This window comes from Kryptolebias marmoratus, linkage group LG6 (genome assembly GCF_001649575.2).
Source record: "Kryptolebias marmoratus isolate JLee-2015 linkage group LG6, ASM164957v2, whole genome shotgun sequence".
Lineage (NCBI taxonomy): Eukaryota > Metazoa > Chordata > Actinopteri > Cyprinodontiformes > Rivulidae > Kryptolebias > Kryptolebias marmoratus.
The window spans coordinates 5490950-5518843 of NC_051435.1; the positions used below are offsets into that span (position 1 = coordinate 5490950).

General features: G+C 35.5%; 1 protein-coding gene across 5 annotated transcripts in view; it reads right to left on the reverse strand.

Moving 5' to 3' along the window:
- The window catches only part of pard3bb (par-3 family cell polarity regulator beta b), a 171026-nt gene that overhangs the window by 134492 nt on the left and 8640 nt on the right, over positions 1-27894 (reverse strand). For 3 of the 5 annotated variants that reach the window (XM_037975990.1, XM_017420739.3, XM_017420738.3), the window contains exon 3: positions 2227-2380. In XM_037975990.1, the coding sequence (XP_037831918.1) occupies positions 2227-2380 (154 nt within the window). Of the gene's footprint in view, positions 1-2226; positions 2381-3231; positions 3361-13101; positions 13223-27894 lie in introns of those variants that run through there. The other 2 variants (XM_037975991.1, XM_017420740.3) reach the window with 2 other exon arrangements.

Below are 27894 nucleotides of genomic sequence, written 5' to 3' on the forward strand. Positions count from 1 at the left end.
ATGTCTGTGAGAAATTTCAGGACTGCAGTGCATGTGTGAAAACAAATTATGGCTCCATAATATTCAAATGCCTCAGCAAGCCGTGAGTGTGAGAGTGACTCAACATAAACAAAACCAGTGAACTGCATTTATTTAGAAGGAGCTTTTACTCAAAGCAACTTATAAGTTGAGGCAATATAATTTCCAGCTTCTTGCCCAAATAAACTTCGTCTGAACGGGGAGAATTAGTGCAAAGTCAACAAAATATTTAGACTTTTTTGCCTTTCCTAGTCAGCACAGGAAAAACTACATGGTCAGTAAATCTTAGACTATCTCCAAGGCAGTGCAACTGTTTTGTTTCTTAATTAATTTTCTTTGAAAACTTAGCATCAATACCTTATCCTACCCTAACTGAGATGACAAGATATTTTGCTACCAGACAAGCAGGGTTGACTCCAACAATTATTGCTAATGTTTTAAGCAAATACTGTGCAATGTGGAGTCTTTAAGTATGTGTTGAGGACAAAGATCAGCTACTGTCACACTAAATTTTAGCTCAATATCTGTAAAATAGTCTACTTCACACTGTATCCATCGGCTTGTTTTCTGTTGCCTCTTTGTTATTTATTTATTTGTTTTGGATCATCTTAAGCAGGTTCTCCAAATCTTCTTTGCCTATTCTCGTCTTTGTATCCACTCCAATCTTTGTGGCAAAACAATAAACAGTTACAGAAGTCTAACTCTGACCTTTCTTCCACTGACACTGTGACTGTCTCCAGAGCTCTGTTACCTCTAATCTCCCATGACAGTCACACATTACCACTAATCTGTTCTGGCAGGCAACTATACTAAAACAGACTAAACTTCCCTGAGTCTGGATCAACACCAAAGGCCCCTTCATGATTTAGGAAGGTTGTATTATACAAGTTGAAATGTTGATTCTGCTCCTGCTGGTTGAAAGAAACCCAGTAAATAAGATGTGTCGTTTTTATAGTAGTATAGTGAATGAGTGAAATTTAATCTAATCCAAAGGGAATAAAAAGTAGTCCCAGGCAACCTTCAAACCACTGACCAGACCAGTTTAATATCAGAATCAAAACAAAAAACATCATAATAATTTTAGATGTTGATAGTGCACAACTTTATGTTTAATAGATCAACAAAACTTAATTAAACAAAAGACAAGAGCAAGATTTTTCTACAAAAAACTGATACACACTAAATTCATTCACTTGGCTTACTATAAACACAAAGAGCCATACCTATGGCACATGGTTAGTCTAAATAAAGTAAAATTACATTTACATCTCAGATTGGCACCTTTAAGACCCCTCACAATTACATGTACTGTAGTTCAAGTGAACAAGCACTTGACTTGAAATGAGACAGAAAAGAAGAGAAAAGCAATCTGAAAAAAGAAAGCAGTGAAAGGACAGATGCACTGAGAGAATAAAGGTCATGCAGAAAGGTTTTGTCCAGGTAACACTAAGCAGACACAAACATCAGTTTTTGGTCTAGCAGCCTGACAGAACACATGCACATCCTGACTTCTCCTCTTCTGACTCTTTTTCAACTACGTTTCAGTGACAGCGCTTCCAACATTTCGGCCTTTGCCATCTTGCTTTTATTACTGTTCCACCCATCACATCTTGACCTTTGTCTGTACTGGAATTCAAAGTTAACAGTATGTCTCCTGTGTAAAGAAAAAAAAAAGTCTCTACACTGTCTGCCTAGTAAAAGTATTTACCCCACTCTTTTTCGTTATTGTTGTTGAATTCCAAGCTGTAATTTAACATGTTTGGAATTTTTTGGGGGAAAAATAAATAAATTAAAAGCACAAATATGTACAGACTTAGAGTATAAAACCCCATAAATCAAGATATGAAGTTGTCATTTGCTTTTAGAAGCCAAACAATCCAGCTGAGGTCACTTGTATCATATTATTTCTGGTATAAAAGAATCCAGAGTCAGAACATCAACGCCAAACTAGCACTAAAGACAAAAGAGTGATCCAAACTTTGAAGCATATTTAATTTATATTAAATTTCGTATTAGAAATCCTGACAGAATATCACAACACAGCCAAGGGAAGGAAGGAAGCTTTTAATCAAACAACAGAAAAAGCAACAAAAAGCAAAGGCAACTCTAAATGAGCTGCAACAATTCTACAGCAAATACTAGAGAGTTTACCTTTAGAACCACATACAGTTGACTGCTAAAAAAAAAAGCATAAAGTAAAATACTTACTAGACTTGAGGGCTGAGGAATTGACTTCAATCTCTCCTCCTGTGATCGGTTGAAAAACAGAGAGCTCAGCTTGGTGGAGGTCAGGGCTCGGGGTTAGGCTGCTGTCGACAACACTTCTCTGCTGGGCTTCCTGTTCCTCATACACCGCCATCAGCTAAAAAACACACATAATGTAGCTAATTAATATTCCATCCATCCTCTGCCACTTACACAGAGCAATTGGACTTCTTGTGATTCTTGAAGACATTTTATCTGACTTTTGTTTCACCTCATTTAAAAGGCTTGAAGAATGAACTTTTAAGTCTTCGGTTCACAGTTTTCATAATAGCATGGACTCAATATTGTATTATTTTATGATGCAATACATTAACACTCTCACAAAAAAACGATAATCGGAATCCTGGAAGAATCTATCCTTCCATGTTTCAACCAAGACCAAAACACACAGGTTTAAAATTATCAACATCTCCTTTAAAGAACTTGTCAAAAATGCTGCCGTAACATCAGAATTTTAATGTCCACAAAAAGTGGCAACTGACCACAATGAAGTCTTCACTTCTCTTCTGACTTTGGCAGTTGTTTAATGTATCAACTGTCTCTCGAGGAAATGCCTCTTTGATCCAACTGCCGAAAATTTGATTTTGATAAAAAGATGATTTATAAAGTCCCCTGCCAAGTTATTCTTTAAAGTAATTGCTGTTTTCCAAACACTTACTGATAGAGAAGTGTTTGGAAATGCCAAAACAAACTCTGCCGTATCATACAAGTCAGAATTTAAGAGCATCATGAATACAAAGTCAAAACACAAATGAATAGAAAAATCTAAATGCTAAAAAGATGACAAAACATTTTTTTGTCTAAAGGCACAATTAGACAATAAGTCAACATGTCTTTACAGCTCTGAAATTGAAAAGAATTTAGTTGTCAGTGACATTAAAGCTACCCTTATTGAAGATGTTTCCTTTCATTAAATAAAGATGAGAATGCACACAACTTGGGTGTTACCTTCTGGATGAGAACACTATAGAGGACATCCAGGGTGCCCAGCATTACGGTGGTAGAGAGTGTTTCTAGTACGGATTAACAACCGACTCCATCCATGTCCCTTTTGCATGTGTGTGACAATCTGCCAGCTCTTTACCATGTTATATAGTGGAATCCCTGTCTATTGAGTATTGCACTGAGTCTGCGTTTAGCCTAGCATAGCACAGAGAGTGTCAACAGAGTTCCAGGGGCCTCCATCTAAAACCTGAATAGATCTGTGTGTGTACATGTGTGTGTTTATAGATACATTTGTATGCTGTGCCTATAGTGATCAAGAGCAAAGAAAGGAGACTTTGCCAGCAAAGCCAGAGGCTTCCTGCAGGACTGGAACCCACAAGTGTAAAACATACTTTCCTCTCACGAGTGACTACACTGCCATTTGTTAGCTGTCTGTTCTCCAGAAAAAAAGATATGGTTGCTTTTTTTTTTTTGTTTGTTTGTTTGAAGGGAGGGACATAACTAAAAAAGATTATTTAAAATTATATTTAGATTACTACTAAACCCCTAATAGGCACAAAACAAGTACTTTTTCTGGGGGGGGGTTTCCTAAAAAGCCAAACTACCAGACTGATTATGTAAATATTCACTCACTACTTTACTAAGTACACCTGTTTAAATGCTTGTTACCATAAATAGCTAATCAGCCAATTACATGATAGTAACACAATGCATTTAGGTATCTTGGTGAAGAAACTGAGGCTATAATTCACACAGGATCACCAAAATTTGACAAGAGATTTGAAAAATATTGCCCGCACTGATGAGTCTCATTCTCTGGACACAAACAGCCTCCAGTCATCAGATCTCAATCCAGTCGATCATCCCAACCCAGTTGGGATGTAGTGGAACAGGAGATTTGCATAGTGGATGTGCAGCTCACACCTGACAGCACCTGTGTGATGCTATCATGTTAACATGAACCAAAACCTTTTAGGTATGTATCCAACACCTCATTGAATCTATGCCTCAAAGTATTAAGGTCGTTCAAAAGGTAAAACGGAGTCCAACCTGGTACTAGCAAGGTGTACCAAATAAAATGGTCGGTGAGTATATATACCACATATGTACACTTTCTGTTCAACATAGCTTCACCAGGCAGGGAGCAGAATAGTATCAAGTTACACAATATCGCACCTTTCTCGCCATGTTCTCATCCATATCTCACCAGCTATTCTCTCAGATTCTCACACATCCATGTTCTGTCACCCTCCCCACTTCCATCTGTCTAACACAGATTTCTCTCATTGTCCTGTTCCATCTCTCCTTTCATAACAAACCTCATCTGACTTGTCTGAGCTTTCTTTACATAAAGGCTGTTTTTTGTTTTTATTAAAATAATCATACATCATTTTTTTTGTCTTGTACCTTTTAAATTCCCCTACTGGCTTTCCTGTCTTATTTCTTTACTTATATATAGTGACTGATGTAATAAGAATATTTTGTTTACTCTTGAAATATGAAAGACTGATTCAGTGATGCAACTAGGGTAATTTTCATTTGACAAAAATAGTAAAGCTTTTCTTCAATTTTGACTCGTTGTTTCAGTGAAAACCTCAAATAGGTCTTATTTAACTCTTGTCTACAAGCCAGGTGCAAAGATGGCAACTGCACAGAAACAAAACAAGATATATAGTGCATATATATATTTCATTATATATAGTGAATATAGTGCATTTTAATTGCAGATATTATTTATATCCCAATAAAGCTACTCATAGCAAAGTATGAAATCAAACGTAAAAAGGTTAACCTGAACTATATAAAATGGTGCAGTTTACTGCAGTAGTTAAACAGATATGCAATTCTGAATTGTGGGTCTACACTCCATGTATACAAAGAACTTGGCAGAATCCACCAAAAACCCCATAGAAGCTAGACTTGTGTGACTGTTCTACATTAGACTAGCCATTGTCTGTGTAGGTAAACAAATATGGTGGAAAGCTCAAGACATAGCTCTGCATTTACAAACATGTGACTACTGCAGAATTTCTTCCAGACGGGAAAATTTACAGTTTCAACCTTAACCTCATCTTTTCACATGCATACTTTACTCAAAAATCTGAACATAAATTTGTACCAGTAGATCAAAACTGTCAGACTTCACCATCCAGACAGCTCGTCTTTCATAGATAACCAAATGCATTCGGGTGGTTGGAAGCAGTTAACAAATTTTGCTTTCAATTTTTTTTATTTAAGGACACATTCAACAATGATATGATAATTTTTGTTTATTACTTTGATTTTTGTTTTTTTGTGGGTTTTTTTTTTTTTGCCCAGTATTATGACTTTGCAGTAGTAGCTTTAAATGAATACAGTATCTCTAATATTCTTAAAAAGACCATGTAAAAATTGACTTGGAAAAATCTGCAGACAAAATCAAGAGCATTGCCAAGTCTTGTACAAAGCAGAGTTGATAAGAAAGGACAGACAACCAGATAAAACAGAGGAGAACTTTGCTTCTTTTCTTTTCAACAGGACTCAAAGACCTGCCAAACAAAGTGACAGTGCAGTTTGAGCACGCACGGAAGATTGAAGTGTGAAACAAAAAAGGTAAGAATGAACAAAGTGAAAACAAAAAAAGAGAAATGGGCAAAAAGACCGTAAGAGACGAACTGAGAGGTAACTGTAATGACAATAATGAGGGAGTGACAAATCTGCTGAAGTTGAAAAAACCTTTGCAATGTCAGAAAGTAAAAGCAAAAAGCAAGCCTAAAACTCAAGATTACCTGCATGTCACTGTGTCAAGTGCTAAAGCAAAGATGTGTCCATTTTCAACAAAATGAAGACCTACACAATACCCATTCTCTGCACTTCTCTCTGTGCCTTTCACTTAAAACGTTGGAGACATTTTCTTCAGCAGCTAGTTTATAGCATAACATGTCAGCCATGGACTTTTATATTAAATTTAGAATGATATGTAATGTTATTATAAATCAGTACCAGGTACATTTATTAACAACAGCCTATATAGGTAACATCCTGTCAGTGCTCATCTTTCCAAAACTAATGAGCTGATGCTTGACTGAAAGGTCACAATTTCATTATGAGGTCACAAATAGGTGTAATATTATCTGTGAGGTCACAGATGATGTCAGAGTGCTTTTGATGGCATTATCTCACTCCACCCTAGTTTTAACCATATTTCACAGAATACAAAAGTATATCTAAAATAAGAACACTCTCTACTGAAGTGCCTCTAAATTTAACACTCTGTTCACTCAGATTCCCAGCTATAAACCCACCAAATTTGAATAAGACAGGAAAAATGCTTGTTGAGAACCGTCATGCTGATAGAAATTCTCAGATATGTTGTTATATATGTCAGTTTTGACTGTGATGAATGTGTGTTCTCAAATATACCAGTTTTAACCTTACTTTTAGCTAGTTTGTCAACAACCTCGACAGATTTAAAGATAAAATTCTGTTATTTTCCTCCTTTTTTCAATTTTAGCCTTCTGTCAAAACACAAATTTTACTTTGATCATCCTGCTGACAAGCTGATGTAAAAATGCCTTTATCCATTTGTTAGCTTGAACTCTTTTTTGCTGATGGTGTGGAGGGATGGGTTGGAAGGGAGTTTTGATGATTATAGTGTACTTCTGAAGAAGTGAAGAAGTGGCAAGTGGCATCATTTCTTTTTTTCTCACCAAAACAATAATTTACTTTGTGTCCAATCCATTAATCAAAGGTAACTTTGAGTTTCTCATATATATATATATATATATATATATATTTAATAGGTTGTGCAATATGTTTTGCAGTTTGGAGCCACATTACAAGATGATGATACTAACTTGGCTACTCCCACACTACAACAGGACCAAACCGTCATGGAAACACTGAAAAAAGGAGCTCTAATGTGACATGTGGATATCAATTGCCACAGAATCCAATGCAACTCACTGTCCTCAGCCATTTGACCCTTTTTGTTAATTTAGCTCCTATAATCTTGAATAAAACCAGTTTTGTACTGCAGTTGAAATGTAATTATGGATGAATCAAGATGCATTGATAATTGTTCCACAATCACATCACAGCTCTCTTAATTGTAACTAAATTGAATCTTGAGATGCCTAAAGACTACCTTCCCAACTACTAGCTGGCTAAAGAAGCAAAGAAAACACTACTACTTTCAAAAGCTAATGGATACTCTAAAATCCTGCTTATATCATGGAGAAAAACAACTGCAAAAAGATAAGGAAAGCCACACCTAACTGTGCATGCTTATGTGGTAACCTAACAAAGTGAAAATAACCCCTAGCATGTCACTGTGAGTCATGCTGACTAATGTGGGTTCTGCAGGTGTTAGTCTGAGAACTTTAACCATGTTGTGTGTGGTTACTGTCTGGTTAAGATTGGAAACTTCTTCCTCATTTGGAAAAAGAAATGTGTTTCGTCAGCTGCAAACCATATGTGGCACACACACAGTGTTACTGTTATTATCTACACTCAGCATTTTCAAAAGTGTGCTTTGAATTGCTGCTGAGATAGTGTATATTTTCAAAAATCAAAAAAGAACATAAAAATTAATACTGGTTGACCCATAGCAATTTAAAATTTAAGTGCATAACAAAATATACACAAGTGCAGATAGATTACCATCTTTTTCCAAGTGATGTGCTTTTTATTCAGGTCAATTATGGCTTGATTGATTACTTGAGAGTGGATCAATAAAATTCTACATTCAGATCCATTCACTGAGCATATACATAGTTCACAGTCAGTGCATGATCATTCTCTCACACATACACAACCACACACACACAAAAACAATCTTTAATTAAATATGCTTAAGCTATCTGTACACCACCGACCTTTGATTTCCACTCAGGACCACTTACCGTGAAAAAAATCTATGACATTCAAGAGGGTATGTTTATGTGTGAGTACTCTGGCATCTTACAGAGTCAGCTATATTCTTGACAGTGACCACTTCATCACCATAGATTAAACATCAGAAGCAGACATGACAACACTTGTCTGCCTATAAAAGTGCATGGGCATGTCTGAGAATAAGAAGTTATCAGTTTTTTTTTTTTTTGTTTGTTTGTTTTACATACTGGTTGCAACTTATTCAGTTAATTCTGAATGTGTTATGTAGAAAGGAATGAGAAGAAATCTGAAAAATACAAATGTTCTTATTGCAAATATGTGAATTTACTGACATATGTGCCATTTCTGAATTTTGTAATGTCCCTTATATAACAAAAGACAGCTATTAATAAACACTGATGATCTGAAAACAACAATAAATGATTTTGTTTTCATGTCTAATATCACAGAGCTCTTACTCTGATGCAACAAGAAAGAAATCAAGTCTAATCACTCTGAAATACACACAAACACACACACACAAACACACACACCAACAGAGGATGAGCTGACAGCACCACCTAGCTCTGTTCATCAAAAACTGCATCTGAAGTGTATCAAAGAAACTACCACTCCACCCACACAAGTACAGAACTCTGGCCTTAAGAGTTATTAAAAATCATCTACTTATTTCATACAATAACAGATGAACTGTTTCCTGCCAGTTATAAGAAAAATAAAGACAAAGCTTAACAATATTCTTCTACCTGAACTTGCTTCCAACTCAAAGTTTAAAAAAGAAAATATGTAATGGCTCCAAACCTTGTTGTGTATGCAGAATGTTTAAATCATTAGCCTTTGTAAATTAACCGAGCTGTCGAACTACTGTGCTCCCCTCAGCAGGAGAGGTGAGCCTATTTAACTCACCACAGTCTTACCCTCCCTGCCCCTTCAATGTCGTGCCAAAGTTACTGAAAGGCATGGTTTGTTGCATGCCATGATTCACTACATGGATCTACCACAAAGAGATGGTTAGTTACTGGAGCAAACAATTTCTGATGCTAGCATGGGAAATAATAGTATTAAAGTTATAGTTTTATAGTCATGACTTTAAAAACAACTGTGCAGTTCACAAAAAAAATCTAAATTCACCCCCAGGCAGATCATACAAGCCTACAAGTTAGTCTTTTTTATGTTTCATCAGAAGATATTCTTGCTTAGACCAACACACTCCCCTGCCTCTTCTATATTGCCTGGTCTCAGATGGGTTTGTTCCAGTCTCTACCACTGCTTTGCCATCTTCTTCACAGCTTCTCTGGTCAGCAGTGGCCCTCTCCCTTCTGAGTTCTGGTGGTGCCTTACAAATCAGTTGATGTAAATCATCATGTTCCTGCACTTTGCTCCATTGGATAAACCCACAATGAAACAAAGAGCTTATTGATTAAGACATAAATCTGATACACCCACACTCACTCTCTGAAACTCGATATTCTGTTTCATCTAACTATTTTATTCCTTAGTGTTTTATGTCCCTTCTGGCTCGTTCTGTTCTCTTGTACTGTTTAAACATCTCCAATAAAGAAAACGAGAAGCTTAAGATTTGATTACAAACTAGAAAATATACTATACTTAAAGTACTCTACATACTGTGAATTATAAAAGCATTTACAGATTTGCCATACTGAAGGACAAGGACAAAAACATCTACACACACAAACAGACACACTCTGGCTTTGCAACTGCAATTGATCCATCATCTCTGTAATCGATAATTGGAATGGTGTTGTCCCTGTTTGGAGAATATGAATGAATGAAATTCACCTGCTCAGCAGTTTCAAGTCTGAAGTAGGTGCACGTCTGTGTGGTTTTGTGTGAATGTGTGTGCTCACTCTCTATTGATCTCCAGTCACCTTATCTCTCTCTAGAGCATGAGAAATCCAGACAAAACAGACCAGAAGAAAAAGATGAATGGAGATAGAAATATTATGCAAAATGAGAAACCCAGACATAAAGCCATGGGTGCCACTGTTAGAAGTTGACAACTGAGACTTACATTCAAATACATTCAGACCAAATACAAGCATTTTAGTTGTCAAAATAAAATAGGCTTCATTAGTACAATCAGTTCAATTGTTTAGTGACTCAATGAATTTCAGACAACTGGTGTCTGTAACACAGCTAAAAATGACAACTCCTGTTTTTCAATCTTGAAGGTGTGTGTTCTTGTTTGCATCTATAGGAGTAGGACTGTGCATGTCTGTTTTCTTACATAAACTATGAATTTATGTCTATGTGTGGATTGTTGGTGCATATTTGTTAAGGATCCACTTCTATCTCCCTGATGCGGTGAATAGACCACACTTGACCATATGGAAGAGCATTACAGAGAAATGATGGCACAGATGGACACATTCTGTCCATATTTTCTATGATCTATACCATTAGCAGGCCAGATGACAGCACTCGTAATTAAGAAAGCCTAAAAACAAATAAAAAAACAGTAGATCAAGCTGAATGAAAGAAGCTAAATGAGCTCTTATCAATCAGCTTTTTGACACTAATAATAATTACCTTATGAATGTTAAATTGTGTTTGCAAAATTACTAAAATTCAAAATAAATAATAAGTATAAATGTGAGTTCAAGATCTCATCCTTCCATTATCATTTGACATTACTCCAGAGTTCCAACACGTCAGAATCTTCAAGTTGTTTTCAGACCACAGCACCATTGAGCTTTTATTTGCAGCGAGTGCTGTGAAAATAACCTTAATTTAGGTCTGGCGTCAGGTTACTTACTAATTTAATCAGCAATCTGCCACCACTTCTTTGTGATCCTAACTGTTGAAAGCAACAGTCATCACCAGCTTAAAATATACTGCCCTAATGTTTAATTTTAAAAATACACAGAAAGAAAATGCAGGCTGTGTCATTGCCCATCAAAGTGTAAAATTGCAGCAGAAAAATAAAAGTTTGGTATTGTGAACATTCACACTAACATCTAAAATGTTAAAGATTTACAGACTTTATATTTTCTATATGGCACTATGCTTAAAGCTATTCCAAAGTTTCAATGCTCAAATCAGTGTCAAAGTTAAATCCACACCTTTAGCATCCCCTGATAACTCATTCATCCAGCCTTATTCTCTTTATCCTTTTTTTTTTTTTTATCTTTCAAACATCAATTGACTCTTCACGTAACAAGTGTCTGAGTGTTCTTTTAAGAAGGATTTGTTGTGTCAGATTATGGGATATACACATCATGCTGTCACGTACCTTCAATCACCACTTCACACTTGTTGAAACACAGTCATTTGATGGATGTTATCAGAAGATTAACCAGTCAAAACTTTAAGAAGTGACAGCCCAGAGGCCTAAATCTGGATTAATGTCATTTACACATGCAGATATAATAATACAAGTAATCGAAGTATACATTTCTTAATTCTTTGTATTTCAGTGTTAATCATGGACCGCTAAATGTGTGACAAAGACACAATGAAAATAGACATTTGCTTTTCTGATATGGAAGACTTATACCTTATCCATTCATAAGAGTCTACTTTCAGTATTACGGAGTTAAACCTTTGAAGGCTGACATCTGATAAAGAGCCATTTATTTGTTTTGGCGAAAAGGAAAACAAGTCCACAAATAAATAATTTTTCAACAACAATTTCTTGACACCTTTTAAAATCAACACATTCCACCAAAGGATTTAGTTATTTCATATCAAAGCAACTTCTTAGTCTATATTCTTAGAAGATATGTGAGACAGAAGCCACAAGAGTCTATTCCTATAATGTGGCCACACACACAATCATACTGGAGTTTATGTGTCTCATCACTGTGAGTCGATCACTCTGCAGCCTTAATTTGTTTGGTTTTTTTTGTTTGTTCTTTTTATGAGTCTCAGTGTGATTCTCTCCCAACATGCCAACAGGTTGTCACATTGCTCTCTACTCAGACTGATGAATGTGAAGGCAGTGGTTATACAGAGGCTTCTGAGTGAGCTCAACATCTCCAAACTCTGAGGTTTTTATACTCACTTTTTCTCCTCCTCCTTCTCATCAGTAAAGGTAATGTGAGGGCTTCTCTCTAACAACCTCACAAATACATACTGCATTCAAGAGGCAGCTGGAAAATCCTGAATATCCTTTCATTTACCCAACAACCAACATTAAAACTTGGGCGCAGCCAAAACTGTACAGTGTTCTTCCCTGCTCTGGGCTCTACTTGTGCAGTGAGCTCAGTGCATGCTTCTTCCTATCTGAATACCTGAGTGTGATTAAATGAAGGTGACATTTTGTTTCAAAGTAGGTATGTCAGAGAGAAAAAATGAGATTTATGCAGAGATTGTAGAGCCACGGAAGTCACAGTATATACAGTCGTTCTATCTCTGCCTATATATATATATATATATATATATACACATACGTATATACAGGGATGAGCCGTGGTGCATCCTTGTGGAGGTGAGGTGATATGCAAATTACCATCTGTAAATTTAAAAATGGCAATTTTGTAACTTGCAACTTTTGTCATTTTGTTTAACTTGTGAAAGTTTGGAAAAGGAAATGCAAATGCCTCTGACCTCTATTTAGCTTTAGGTGAATTCCTCACACTAACACTTAATCCTAGATTACATTTCTCTCACCCCTCCATCAGGATGTCTTACCACCACCTACTCAAGGTGAATGACAGAAATTATGTGATGCCTCCTCACACAGCTGATGATCTCTGTGTGTATTTGAGTGTGTTTGAGTGTATGTGTGCAAAGGGGTTAGGCAATTAAATGAGCCTGTTATCATCACTCAAACATTCAGGGACAGGTTCACTCTTTATTAAGCTCTCAGTGCCCAGCACATTACTCTGTCAAAGGATTTAAATCTTTCTACTAACTGCTGGTCAGTTTAAGTGTGTGGGTGTGTAATGAGAACACATATACACACACAAAATAAATCTTTTCAAAACGCACATACTGTACTTGCATTAAACTGGTTTACATTTAAGAGGAATTTACCATGAGAAGTGTTCCTTCTAACATTGAACATTGAGGTGAAGAGAGAGGCTCATCCAACAGTGATTACATCAGTCTGAAAAACAGATGTTATCATCTATTCAGTGCCACAAATCAAATCCATCTTGACATTAGATGATGTGAGCATAAGGGGCAATCCTCCTGAAAACAGATTAAGAGTGCCAAAAGCACAGTTGCAAAAATCTATAGATGTAGCCTCAGATTAGTTTTTAATCTACAGTAGATTTCAAAGACTTTTTAAAGAACTGGGGGCTTCTGTCAGCAAAAACAAAATAAAAGACAATACCCTCAATAACTAATGTGTCAAAGTTTAGGTGTTTAAACTGTTAAATCTAGATGCATATACCTTATTGCTTTTGGACTCTAACAAGAATGAGTCTTATAGGGTCCAATTACAGAGATTTTAAGCCATATTTGCACAATATATACATCTATGTGGTTACAATCCCATCCACTGACTGGTCTCATTGAAACTTAATCTAAATGAATTTATTTTGTTCTAAAATTTTGGTTGACTGAGATGTTCCGTGTAAGCTTGAATTACGCCCAATACATTTATAAATCTTTTCTAACCAGTGTAAATATAACTTAAATAATAAATTATTTTTTAACACACTAAACACAAATTGGATTTCCTTGTCCGAAATTAACTCATTAAATCATTTTTTCACTGTGTCTTAGCAGTTCTTAAGACTGCATTTTCCTAGACAGTGAGCACATAATGATCTCTTCTTGTGTTTTGTTTTTTTTTGTTTTTTGCTAATACAAACCCATACAACCACATTAAGTAAGTGCTATATGTTGTATGTACACATACTATAATGAAGATTGTTCTCCACATTTGACCCATTACACAAGTGAGATGCAGTGGAGCATTCAGCAGCTACTCAAGCACCCGGGGAGCAGTAAGGGATTAGGTGTCTTGCTTACTGAAACATATGGGCATGGCTGGGAATCAAACCTGTGACTTTCTGGTCCCAAGACGGCTGCCCTACCACTGTTTCACATTAAATGTAGACGTAACAGAAAACAGAAAAACCAGGAGAACCAAAAGCCTAAAAGTTTTATTTATACAGCCTGACCACAAAATAGCTTATAATGGAGTTCTTAGAAACTTTATCATTAAGTTATAATTTATCAGGCATTTATTTGATAAGCCATCATTACAATGAATTCTTAATGAGGCAGACTTCATAACAAAAATTAGTCACACACGCACACAATTTCACAGGGTGCCATTCATCCACTTATTCTTGGAGGGACCCAGGTGCAGATGTGTTTTTCTTAATTAAGAGCCAAGATCCATGAACACTACAGGCTTTCTCCTTTATTATTCTCATCATTAACCCTTTCACTTCCACCTTTGTTTCATTTCAATCCTTTATTTAACTCTTTCTCTTTCATTTAAAATCAGTCCTCCACACCTCACAGTTAGGCTGTCACCTCATGCCCTTCTCATACACTTTTACTATTAACCCCACATTTGTCTTTATTTTACTCTCTCTTCCACAGTTCTTTAATTACCATCCTCCCCCTATCGTACATTTTATTCACTCAAGCAATTAACCCCTTTCTCCCTAGCTACATCCTGCTTCTCCTTTCATATGCTCTCACCTATCTATCTTCTTCTAACCCTTAAACTGTGCTCATTCTTGTCATCTCCTTCTTGCTGGGTTTCAATCTTATTCTCAGTCCAAGCTGCTTCTCCCTGTCCCACAAATGCCATTACTCAATTAACCCCCTCAGGTTCATGGTTAAGGGCCAACATATGTATCAAGTTTGAATCACATCTGTATGTGCCTTTGACAAATGAAGGGTCCACTCACACATACATGCTAGCACTTTAAGGTGTGACTTAGAAATGATTGGATTCATTAGAGGAAAGGGTGAAGGAAAGAGGTACATGGCAAACGGAAAAGAAGGGGGTGACAGGAAAGGGAGAGGCCAAATCATTACTAAATAATGGCGGAGGACTCAGAACACGGTAAGGAAAGAGCTATGTTTGAGAGAGGGGAAAAAAAGAACATGAGAAGCCAAGAAAGGCAAGACAGACAAGGTACAAAAGCGGGTATTACCTAGATGCATTAACAGATTGACAGGTGCTGTTAAATAAGACAAAGAGTGCGAAGGGAGAAAAAGCTAGGACAAATTGGAGACAGCTGAAAAGCAGCACAAAGAACTGGAAAATAATAGACAAGAAATAAGTAGCACTTAGCTTCATTATGGTGAGATCCCACTGTTGTCTCCCTTTTATCCTGTCATAATGAGCAAGCTCTCAATGTAACACAGAGATAATGATGCACGAGCCAAGCCTGGATGACCTTTAGGAAAAAAATTTCCAATAATTGGAAAAAATTAAGGCTAGATACATTTTCCTAAAAACCCACACATATATCTGTTTACAGTAATGGTTAAAGCTATTCTGTAGCACTTTTGAACTGAATTGAATTGAACAGAGTTCCTCCCCATCTATGGTAGTTATTTGCTACAAAAGAAATTTAAGTAATGAGATTTTTTAATTATATTTTTATCTATCTTCATAGATTCATTTCATTCTTTCATACACATCTCCTGTAAAACGTTATTAAATATTGTGCAAATATACTTTGTAAAGATTTGAAGGTGAAAGTTTTTGGGGTTTTTTGTGTATTCTGTAAGTAATCTTCTAGAAAGGTGGATGTTCTACCACTCAAGACAAGTAAATAAAAAATACCACAGCTGCAAACACACCACAAACATGTATTACTTCAAATATCCAAAAAACTGATAAAAGCAATTATTTAAAAACAAAAAAGTAAATAAATAAATAAATCACTGGACTTCTATTATGTAGCTGAAGATGTTTCGCTTCCCATTCCAGACGCTTTCTCAACTCAGTAAACAGAGTATGGAGTTCCAAGCTTTCAAACTGAGAAGTTTTGTAAACTAGATTCACATGCAGATTACACTCACTCTCCTCACAATGGAGAGTCGTTAGGGTCTTTGTTTTCCTGGTTTACAAACGAGACGTTTTGTTCACATGAATGACGATGTTGATTAGAGCGAAACTGACTGGGTATCTGGCTCCATTATAGGTTTTAGAATGTTGAAATCTGAAACCTCCTCCTCTGTTTAAAGCTAGTTTATCTCGTTGTACCCTGCTTACCATGTCCTGGATGACTGAGAATCTACACCAGCACAGTTGAATGGCACTGAGAGTCATTGCAATGCAGGCAATGATTTCTAGTTCCCTTTGTGATCCAGTGAAGCCTATCGGTCCCAGTAAACCAGTTGGGTCTCCATGGTAGTTGTTAGGCAGCTGCTGTTTTCCATTTATATGCATTTCATTAAAAAAAAAAAAGAATTTAAGGAAATATTTGTATTTTTTTATTGGCAACCAGATCACTCCATTATCAGATAGTTATTCAACATCTAATTTTCCCTTTTTTTAAGTTAACATTAATGTAATATTAACGCAAGTCAACTCATGTCATCCATCTATCTATCTATCTATTTAGTCAAGTTTTTACACTTTAACTTGGGTCAAGTATTTAACCCTGTGTATTTAGTACTTTCTTCTACAATTTAATAAATGAGAAGAAACTAATTTGTATAGTAATTAAAACTACCATTTAATTAACTGTATGAATCATTCACCCATATGCATGTGTTCGTATCTGTACAGATGCATGCACACACTCAACGACACAAAGAAAAAAGATACATGCATTTAGCAGATGGCTGGTGGTTAAAAGAGTGTGAATGATAAAATCTGCCCACTATTCCTCTGCCTTGTCCATTATTCCACTCCACTGCTTTTAAAGAGTGTAAGTGTGTGTGTGAGTGTGGAAACAAAGATAAATCTGTGTGTAGAGCTTCCAGCATGCCACGTATCTCTGTCTAAATGAAATCATAGAATCACATCACGTGGGTCATAAATGAACAATATTAAAACTAAACCATTAAATTAAAGTGTTAAAAACAGCCATTTAATTTTTGTTCTACTCTACATTTATTGTCTCTGCCCATCATGTGTGACGAGTAGCAGGCAATCAAAGTAATGGAGCATAACAGACCTATTCGAAATGTGCCTCACAAGTAATGTTGTATAACCCATCTGTGTATGTGATCATGTGAAACATGCTGTGACTGTAACATATGAGGCTATATGACATTAAAGGTTATGTTTAAAAAGATTGTGCTTTGGATGGGTTATGTGGCATGTGTGAGTAAAAATGAAAGACAAGAATGAAGTGTCAGCAGCACTTTAAAACATAAGTGACTAAAATCACACAAGCATAAAAAAGTTCACTGCATGTGTCAACAATATACTTAGGTAGTCTTGAGGTTTATAACAAAATGCCCACTAAAACCCCTATTTTATTTCTTAAAGTATAACCTATGTTTATATTTAATCTTTAATTTAATTCTCAAAATGCTGTTGGAGTGTCGAGACAAACAAAAGATTTGGCAAAAAATACATTTTTAATGATGTTCCAAGATTTAAAACATTCACTCATTTTCACAAGAATGAATGTTGAGTGTTCAAAACATTAAAAGCATACATTCAGTTTACAGTATGTGTCCAACTGAGCCCAGCATACGTCCATTAAAAAAAAATCTTTCTATTTTCCTGTTCTTAAAAACACAATACTTCCTATTCTTTGGAATCTCTTAAGTCATTCACCTGTTTTGCATTTGAATAACCTTGTCATAGATGTAATGCATTAGAAGAGAAATCTGTCAAGAACATAAAGAGAAGTAAAGGGTTTTTATTAAGATTTTTTTTTTTATTCAAATGGAACTTCCTGTAGACACATCATAAAAATTTAGCTAAATTAGGCACACAAAGCTGCACAGTAGTATAGTAGCAAATTAATTCTGTTTAATGGGCTTTTTTTAAATAATGAAAAATGAAGCATTTCATCTGATCATGCTGTTTGGCTGATGAAATGAAAAAACCCTTAACAGTCAAAAGATCGAGAATGGTTGATTGCCAACTCAGTAGGTGAGTATAGTCCTTCCTACATGCTAATTTGTCCCAAGGACAAATTAGCATGTAGGAACTCCTATGCATGTAGGATGTGTGTGTAGGAACTCCTATGCATTAATAATTTTTTTATTTTTTTGCATACTAAATTATTAACTTTTAAAAACCTAATTTTCTATATTGCTAGAAAAGTGTAGGTTTAGGTTTAGGTAAACATTTATAAAGACTTATATGTTGTTGGCATGATACAAGAAGTATATGATGGCTTTAAAATGTTCAAGCATGATTAACTTAACCTCCACAAAACAATCTTTATGTTACAAAAAGGTCAGAATGAACTCAAACACATCAGTAAATGCTGGGGAAGTGACATAAAACAGTTGCTGAGTTTTATATTGCATTGGTACTTTTCTTTGTTAAAAGTGTCAAAGTCTGGTCTGAGATCAGGAAAATACTTTGAAGCATTCATAGCTGAGTATATTTTTTTTTTATCAGCAGTTCTGAGAACTCCCAATTTTCATGCAACTAGAAAAAAATATATTTTAGAAGGGTTTTCCAAGTGACTGTCCCTAAATTATGACTTTTTCTTTAAATCCCTGTTGATGAGGAAATTATTCAGATCAGGTTCCCTTTATAATGGCTACACAATGTCACCCTTCTGTGTTCATTACCCCCTTGTAATGTTTACCATATTTGTGAAAATGAAAACTACACCCATTAAAAATAAATAAATAACACACTCACACACCAGATGCTACTGCTAACAGATGCAACTTTGCAAAACTTATTTATTTCTGTATTTCGGTCAAAACACTGTCTTTGTAACTAATAGCATGCACACACATTAATACCCCTATCACTGGATGTAGTTATTCTTGATATAAATAAAATAATTAGAAACTTTTAAAAAATACATTTTGTAATAATGATTGAGTAATGATAATGTGGGATGGCTGCAAAAGTTATGTCAACTTACACTTACACAGAAACACAACAACACACTCAGAAGTAACTTGACCAAACTAATGCATGTGTTACATCATTAACAGACTGATTCTTGTCATTTGTGATTGTTTGAACTCCTAACAGCATTCATAATTACAATATAATCATTTAGATATCCATCATTAAAGATCATTTTATTGCACCATTTTTATAGGGCAATTACTTCATTTAAATACAGTTTCTTCTAACGTTAGTTTGTGTTTTGTTAAACCAATAAATTTGATATTTTGTGTCATGTTGTTTCTTCACATGTCCATGGAAAAACCGTCTGTGTGAATACACAACGTATCAATGGACATGTGTGTACTGCAGGAACTTTCCCAAACACCAAACCTTATCAATCCCACAATAGAAACATGAAATTAAAATCACTTAATTACATACAAACATTTACTTGAGGTGAAAAGTACCACTAAAAATGTTTTTCTTGTTTGTGTATGCAACAATCAAACTTGGCTATTCATGCCCAGTTTAACCAGCAGGAGAGACAAAGAAGGCTTTTTTTTTTAAACCAAAAGTACTTTGAACATAAACAATCTGTTGTTAGGGGCTAAAAGATTCTTTTATATTCCTATCTGCAGCATTTATATTGAGTTAGTAGTTTAACAAGCTAGTTTGACCACTGCATCTCACTGATCACACTGTCTACCATCAGCTCCCTGAAAAAGACATGAAGGTAAAAATGATTTATAAACAGTGGCAAGAAATCCTCTGGTCAGCTTAAAATTAACAAAGTTATAAAAGACTTCAAAGATTAAAAACACCTGAAATGACCAAGAAGGAAAAATAAAAATTAGGAATTTTTTTGACCAATCAGAAATGCACAAGGTTCTCCAAGCCTCATCAAGGGTTCCAGGTAGTCTCACTCCCTGCATACCAAGGTTGTTTTTGTTGGTAGAATTTCTCCCTCAAAATACTTTCAGCCCTTGGTTTCAATCCTTGAAAACTGAGAAGATGGAAATCGCTCTAAGCAACTCTGGTTGAGAAAAGACAGCATTGCTTGTGAAAATAAACTAGAAAACGAAAACAACAAAAATGTGTGAAGGCATAGCAAGATTTTGTGAATACAGCTAACAAATTTAGGCAATTTTGTTCAAATTTTTCACTGTATAGCCTCTAAAATAAAAGTGATATGCTCCAAAATGAAAGCATTGAAGGTATCAGAAAAATTGTTAATTAACTTTATTAACTTTAGATGACTGTGTATAAAATTCCTACTACTGTACATTTCATTTCACTGCCTGTATTTGGTGCTATTTGACTCTTTAAGTCAAACAAAATATCTAAACCAATTCTAGCTTTTCCAGCCTCTTTCAAGCTTTTGTTTTCTTTGTGTCATTTCTTCCACTGTTTTTCTGCCTTTTGTCTCCTGCCATCATGTTTCTATTCCTTTATTTTTCCATTTTCCTCCTCATCCATGTAGCTCTATCATTCTGAACAACAAAATTCAAGCCAGTCAAAATGAGACTATTATGACCCAGCTGAAAGGGTTATCATGCATAATGCCCCATAATCCTTCTCTAAGTTTTCGTCATAAATTACATGAACATTAAATGTGTGCTCTGTGTGCACACAGACACAAACTTCCTAATTTTGTGAAAAGCAAATGCAGCTTCAGCAGCATAAAGTGACAACACTTTCAGGAATCCACAGCTGAAACACTGATAAGTAAAATGATGTGGTTGTAATGTTATTATTTATAGCTGCGTGATCTGGAGTGACAAGATAATGAAGACAATAGACACCAGACAGCTAGTATGTTACTGGATTCTGAGGTAGTGAGTGATTAGGCTCTCACCAGATTTGGTGTGTGTAGGGTTAGGGTTAGTTTGTGTGTGTGCTGGTTGACATGTCAACATTAATTTAACCATGACCAAGATCAAAACAATGAGACATGAAAGGGATTAGAAAAACATGCCATGTAGAATACTGAGAAGCAATCATTCCTGTAGGTAGCCTACGACACATTCCACATTTGATCAAAACATTTTAATCCCAGTGAATTTAACAACAGAGAGACATCCAACAAACCCCATCGTTCATGTTGGAATATGGTGTTAAGCTTAAAAATCATATTAGCATTGTGTTAAATGTTAATGAAGGAATGTTACTGCAGCTGTGCCAGCATTACGGAGGCTTTCCAACATTGTCTTCAAGTTTAATTGAAATGCAGTATGCTACATATATAAATAAAATCACTTTCATTTGCTTAATCATTTTACATTTCTTAAAGTCTTATTTTATTTAACAGGGGTGAACCTTGTGCTAACGTACTATTTATGTTGGAATACCAGTCAGTTGTTTGCACTTTGTGGCCTTCATTATAAATGTGTACATATAGTACTCTGACTTCTCCCTGACCTGGGTTTGCTTCAGACTGGCTGCTCTGTCTTTTACAGCTTACAGAGTTGGCTGAACTTGACTGCAGATTCAGCTCATAAAATAAAAAGCTATTCTACTCGAGAAATATGTTTTGTATTGATAATTTACTTGGGTTGAGTCTTTCTCATTCCATGATTTCAGAATGTACTGTATGCTGGATTATTTTAAATCAGTGAAGACAGATCAGTCTTCATTAACTTGCCGAATAATGGCATGTATTTATATCACACTTTATTTCTGACTACTAGCATGACAGTGAGTTAAGATATAAAAGTAAAGTTGGAAAAAACACAAATACATTAGGACATGACACGTAAAAACTGTCACATTTACAAAGTTTGTTTTTTTTTCCTTACATTTATTTCTATGAACTTTAAGAATTCAACTGAACCTAATGCTATGAAGAGTTTAAAAAGATAATGATTTTTTTTTCTAGTCTTCTGTTTTTCCAGTCTTTCCTAATTATATCCATCAACAGATCTTTGAGGGCAGCTGAGTTCACAGATATTTTTCTTTCCACGTGAGAAGTCAGGTCACAAAGGTTAAGTGAATGAACAGGAAGGATAACATCTCTGCTTTTCTCTCTTCTTCTCTTACTCACACACAAATACACAAATACACACACACACACACACACATACATATAACAGTACTATAGTCACCTTTGGCCCCCTAGCCTTTCCTGTGAAGTAGCCAACTGATGAGAATAATATTGACCTTCCACTAAAGAAAGCATTACAGCTTATTACGTTCACACATAACACCGGTTTTATTTGCTGGCTATTATGGTATATGCACAGGGGTGTACAAGTACAATGGGAGGTTTATTATACAATATGTTAGGCTAATGAATTTTTGGGGGTGTAGCAGTAGAGTGAACAGAAAAGGTCAGTCTGGCGTAAATTACTGATCAGCATCTCTGACCCATATTGTTCACAATTCACGTCATTTAAAGAAACTGAAATGTGTCAAAGGTTTTAACAAAATAATAGAAGTATGAGGTGATCTAACTGGCAATAACACAAAGTATAAAGTAAAGCAGATATTTAAAGGTAACATAAATTAACTTTCTAGTGTCTCTTTGACAAAAGGCGCATCAGACAGTCTTACCCAACACAACAAAGAAGTGCCAGTAAAAAACATGTTTTTTATTGAATATATGGTGACATTATAAGACACTGTCAACCAGTATTATATCAAAAACAAGCCATTTTTCTCCAACCACTGTACTAAACACATATTCCTGCCTCATTAAATTTTCATTTGCCAGTGGAGACCTATTACAGACAGTTTCAGCTTCAGGATGCCATGCAGGGCTAAAGGTTTCCTGCTATCCAGGAGCAAGTAAATTCTGTGTTTAGGCATGTCAAAGCAGATGTCTGCAGTTGTATGTTGAAAACTTAATAATGCTACTGCTGTAGTCAGACATCTACCCATCAATGAGGCTTTGAACTGAGTCTGTCTAGCAACACAAGTTCAGTTCACATCCTGTCAAACAATCAGTTTGTTGTCATCTCAACATGGCGTTTACAATTTACAGGTATTCCAATGAGACAACAAGCAAGCTTTAGGTCTGAAATGTTTCTCCAACCACCAAATTTCTAAAAAAAAAAACAAAAAAAACATTTACTACATTTTTTAGTTGTTTTTTTTTTATGGTAAAAAATAAATTTAAAAAACTTGAACTGACTGACTATAAAATAAAATGACAAAAAAAATGTCAGGAAAGATTCCCTGATTCTATTATATTCAAGAAAATGACATTTGTTTCAATATAACTTCTATATCTATTTAATGATAGCTGAGTTTACACTATGTTTACATGGCATTAAAAAAATAAGTGACGTGTCCATCATGTAATATTTGTGCTGTTGTAAGAGTTAATTATGAGTGCTGCCTGTTTGACTTAATAATTTATGCTGTGGTGACATTTAAGGTTAAATCAGGGGTAGCCTCACCTGCTTTATTCCTGAAACTTGCTACTGCACTGTTGTCTCCCTTATGGGACCCTCTCCAACTGAGTCGGTGACATTGTGAGCTGCAATTCTTTTATTTATGCAAGAAAAATGTGTCCCGTTAGTGTATTACCACCGACATATAAATATACCCAGTGGTATATTTATAGGCACAGTAGTCAGTGTGAAGCCACTGAGTCAGCATAAAAATAGGTTGGAGAATTGTAAATGTGTTGGCATTGTTGCTACATCCAGATGTGCTGTGTAACATAAGCAAAGGAGTAAACCTCAAAGTCTTCTGCCTGTCTACAGTTGATTATTTGCAGTGTGACACTTTACATTATATATATATATATATATATATATATATATATATATATATATATAGAGAGAGAGAGAGAGAGAGAGAGAGGGAGAGAGAGGTTGTCATCGAAAACCCCCACTGTGTGTGCAAGGGAGCAGGTGTATCTGGTAGTCCGTCAGAAGGGTTAACGGATTATAAACCTTGTCTTTGTTTAGCACCTGTGATATCAGTTACAGTTAATTTGTGAACTTCATCTGATGAACAGCTTCATTGGTAAATTGTACTACACTAACACAAATCTACAACAAATGTTAATAAATTTACAAAGAAACGGTTTTGGTGTGCCTTGATTCCGTTGAATATGGATATATTAAAAATATAAAATAGTACAAATGACTGTTGAGGGTTGTTAAATATTGACAAAGTAACTCATTGTTGAATGTGCGCATCTGATCAAGTGTACCTGGCATTATTGTCTCTGAACAAACATTTATTATATAAAAGGCATCAGTGTTGCTCCACCAGCTCTCTTCTAGTATTAACCTTTTAAACAAACCCTGGTCTTTGTGAGTCTCTTCCTGCATACTGACTATACGGGGAAAATGCATTAGGAAATACATTTCCAGCAACATAAAAATGCTGATGGGAATCCATATTTTCTGCTTACTTTTCATTTTCTTTGGCATAGAGCTGTGAGTGGGCTTGAAAAACAGCATACAAGGGAGACATTAGGGTAATGGCAAAAAGAGGTGTGTATGGGGGAGTGTGTGTTAGCAGGAGTGTCACTGTATGGCGACCTAAAAGTCATCTTGCAAACTATACACCCAAAGTTACCCCACATGGCACACTGTATAGTAGTATAAGTATTTTATTGGAATGAGTGGTTTTGGATGGATTTTGAGCTGGCACATGCTAAACTAGTTAACACCTGCTAAACTAGGCACCTGCTGACCCGAGTTAAAGTAAACCTTATGATACTTCAGTTATATGGAAATTGTCCAACATGTTTGAAACACCTTCCCTCATATTCATATTCTCAGTGTCTCATATTCAAAGTGTTGAAACAACTTGTTACAACCTAACTGCTGTTTTTAAATTTACTTTCACAAATTTAGTTGCTTGTGTCTTGTCAAAAGAATTAGCAAAAACGCTTTAACTTTGAAAGGACTTAGGCTTTCATTTTATTACAAACTTTACAAAATATGGTGGCTGAGTGTCGATAAATTCTTTACTGAACTTAATTATTTGACTGGCCAATGTATGTGTTATCATTATGCAGTCAGATAGACTCCATCTATTATTGTACAAATGAAACTTTCAGAGAACATGCAAACTGCTAATAGCTGCTAAATAACCATTACTCCACAAAACAAAATAATAACCACCTTTCTTCAACATATTAAGTGATAAAATATGAAATCACCTGCATATTTGAGCAATGGACCTTAACTGCATTTTGACTTGTGTTTCAACTATTCTTTGTTTTCTTTCTGGGTATAAATATAAAGCTAGGCAGACTCAGAATACCTACAGTAAAACACTCATCTGGGATTAGGAGCCATTTATTCATCTCAGCTCAGTAATACTATGAAAGCCTCGCTTCAGAATTCAATGAATATTTCACACTTTCATTTTATATTCAATCTCTGGTGCTCAGAAGTGTGCATTGCTTCGTATTATTCCGTAAATGTGTTTTGTGTGTGCGTGCGTGTGCACGTGGTAGTGTATCAGTCTTTTTTCCTACGTATGTGTGTTTACGTGAAATAGTTTGTGCCACTTCATTTGATCTGAGTATTGAACTGTGCATTTTTTTAAGAATGAAGTGTCTTTATGTTTGTTTTTTGGTGCTGCATTGAGGATTTCATCAAGTGTGTTGAGCACTGTCGCTGAATTTAAAAGATGTTGTGATTCTTTTTGAACGAGGCACAACATTCAGGACAAAGCTAAAGAAAGTTTTACAAAACAGATGTTTGTAAATACAACATTCAGCTTTTCAGGGTTCCCCAACAAAGATGTTAATTTGTAATGTTAATTAACATTATAAAGAAAAGTCTACCAGTCCCAACTGTGCAACTTAAAATATTAGTTAACATACTGTTTACTTAGACAATATTTTTTTACATAAATCATTAACTTTTGTTGCATATGTGCTACTACAAATAAAAAAGCAGCACAACATTTTGAAACTTTGCTGCCTCAATGTTCATCACTTCAAAACATCTATACTAACTTTACAATATGTTAGAGACGAACTTAAACGGATTTGCAGATGGAAACCTTTTTGCTCGCAAGTTCCTCATAACAACTTAACATCCATCCATATTTTTACCTGTTTTTCCATGCATGGTCGTGGGGGAACTGGTGCTCATCTCAAGAGCTTAATGTGTGAGAGGCAGGGTACACCCGAAAGTTCCTCACAGGCCCACATACATGCAGAGACAAACAAGACAGACAGCCATTCCTGCTCCCACTCACACCTAGGGACATATCAGAGTCACTAATAAACCTAATAATAACAAAGCAACTTCTCATAATATGCCAGATACTTACACCTTATTAGTATTGACTGCATTCTATAAGCAAAGACTCCCAGGGAGTAAAGACCTGCTTTCTCATCCATTAAATACATTTCATTGTATGAATTTTAACAGAAAGTAATGGTCATAACATGGACTGCACTTTTTTTCCCATTTCTGAGCGTGGGTTCTAGCTTAATAAACAGATTTAGACATTCAAAGAAAACAGTAAAGAACCCGTTTCAGACACAAATCAGTTATTGGACTATAGTCAATTAGATCAAACACAACTCATTCTTTAACATACAATTTTTTGGGGCAACAAGAGCAGTGCTGTCCAGACTTTATGGTTTCTCTGTTCACTGGCGGAGCAACATAATGGATTATGTTTACATGATAAAGCATTGCAAATTAGGTCACAGTGGCACAAGGCAAGTGACAATCAGCCAACAACAGGACCAGTCAACAAAGCTTTCTGAAACCCTTTGAAACCATGGCAACAGGCTCTCCTCATAATAATCTCCTAGGTCAGCTGTTGGTCTCCTGGCTCTTTATTGCTCTTCTTACCAATTCATGTGGTCCCTACGCTTTGGCTCATGTCACTGGCGCTTTTGACGAATAATCAGTTTTTCTGAAAAGGTCATGTGTGAATAACACTTCTTTACAGCTGAGATAGTTCTCATTAGCCACTGCTTTGGTCGAGGTCAGTGTTAATATTTTTTGAGAAGAAAGCCCTCAATATATATGTGGTGAACAGCTATAAACATTTTTCATCCAGCTGTAGCTAAACTCTCAAAAAAGAAATATCTTGCTGTTAAAAATTAAAAATAATAGATGTGACATTAAGAGGGGTACAGAGGCTTGAATCCCAGTTAACAAGAAATAGAGAGAGCCATTCTTTTTAAAGGTGCTTCAGGGCTCAAGACAAATTACAACTACAGCAACTTTATTATTAATTAGTGCTGATAATTTCCCAGAACTTCTGTAGAATTTATACAACCCTAAAGGTATACAGCTGAAGATAGAAAGATTCTCGGCACATAACATTTTAAAGCACCAGGTTCTTTAGCCTTTTTTAAGTGACCTAAATGAAAAATTCAGTTCACCACAGGACATAGGCTCATTAAAACATGTTGACACTGTTTTAATGTGAAGCGCCACCAAGGGAGAGTTTGGTTTAATGTCCTAAGCTATGGTTCAAAACGTCCTAATCTAGACTATTTATCATATTATAATAATGCCAAGATCTATGACAGCTTTCAAAACTAGACTTTCACAAAGGGTAAAGGTAAGTAAAAAATGTCACACTCCTTGGGGGGGAAACAAAATCTGTGAATATTTGAATTGGGTTTGCCACAAGTAAATAGTTAATAACGTTGCCTATTGCTGAAGGCAAGTTAAAACCTTTACCTTTAGATTTTGCTAGAGAGGCAATATTCAATCCCAGAGAATGACTTATAGGCCACTGCAGCTCAATAAACTAAAGTGGGTACACACATACATTCACACTAACACAGAAAATAAAACACACTCCTAGCTGCATATATATATATATATATATTTTTTTTTTTTTTTTCTGAACAGTGTATTAAGTAGCCACAGTGTGACTACTCATTAGGTATACTTTAAAAGTGCATACTCGAA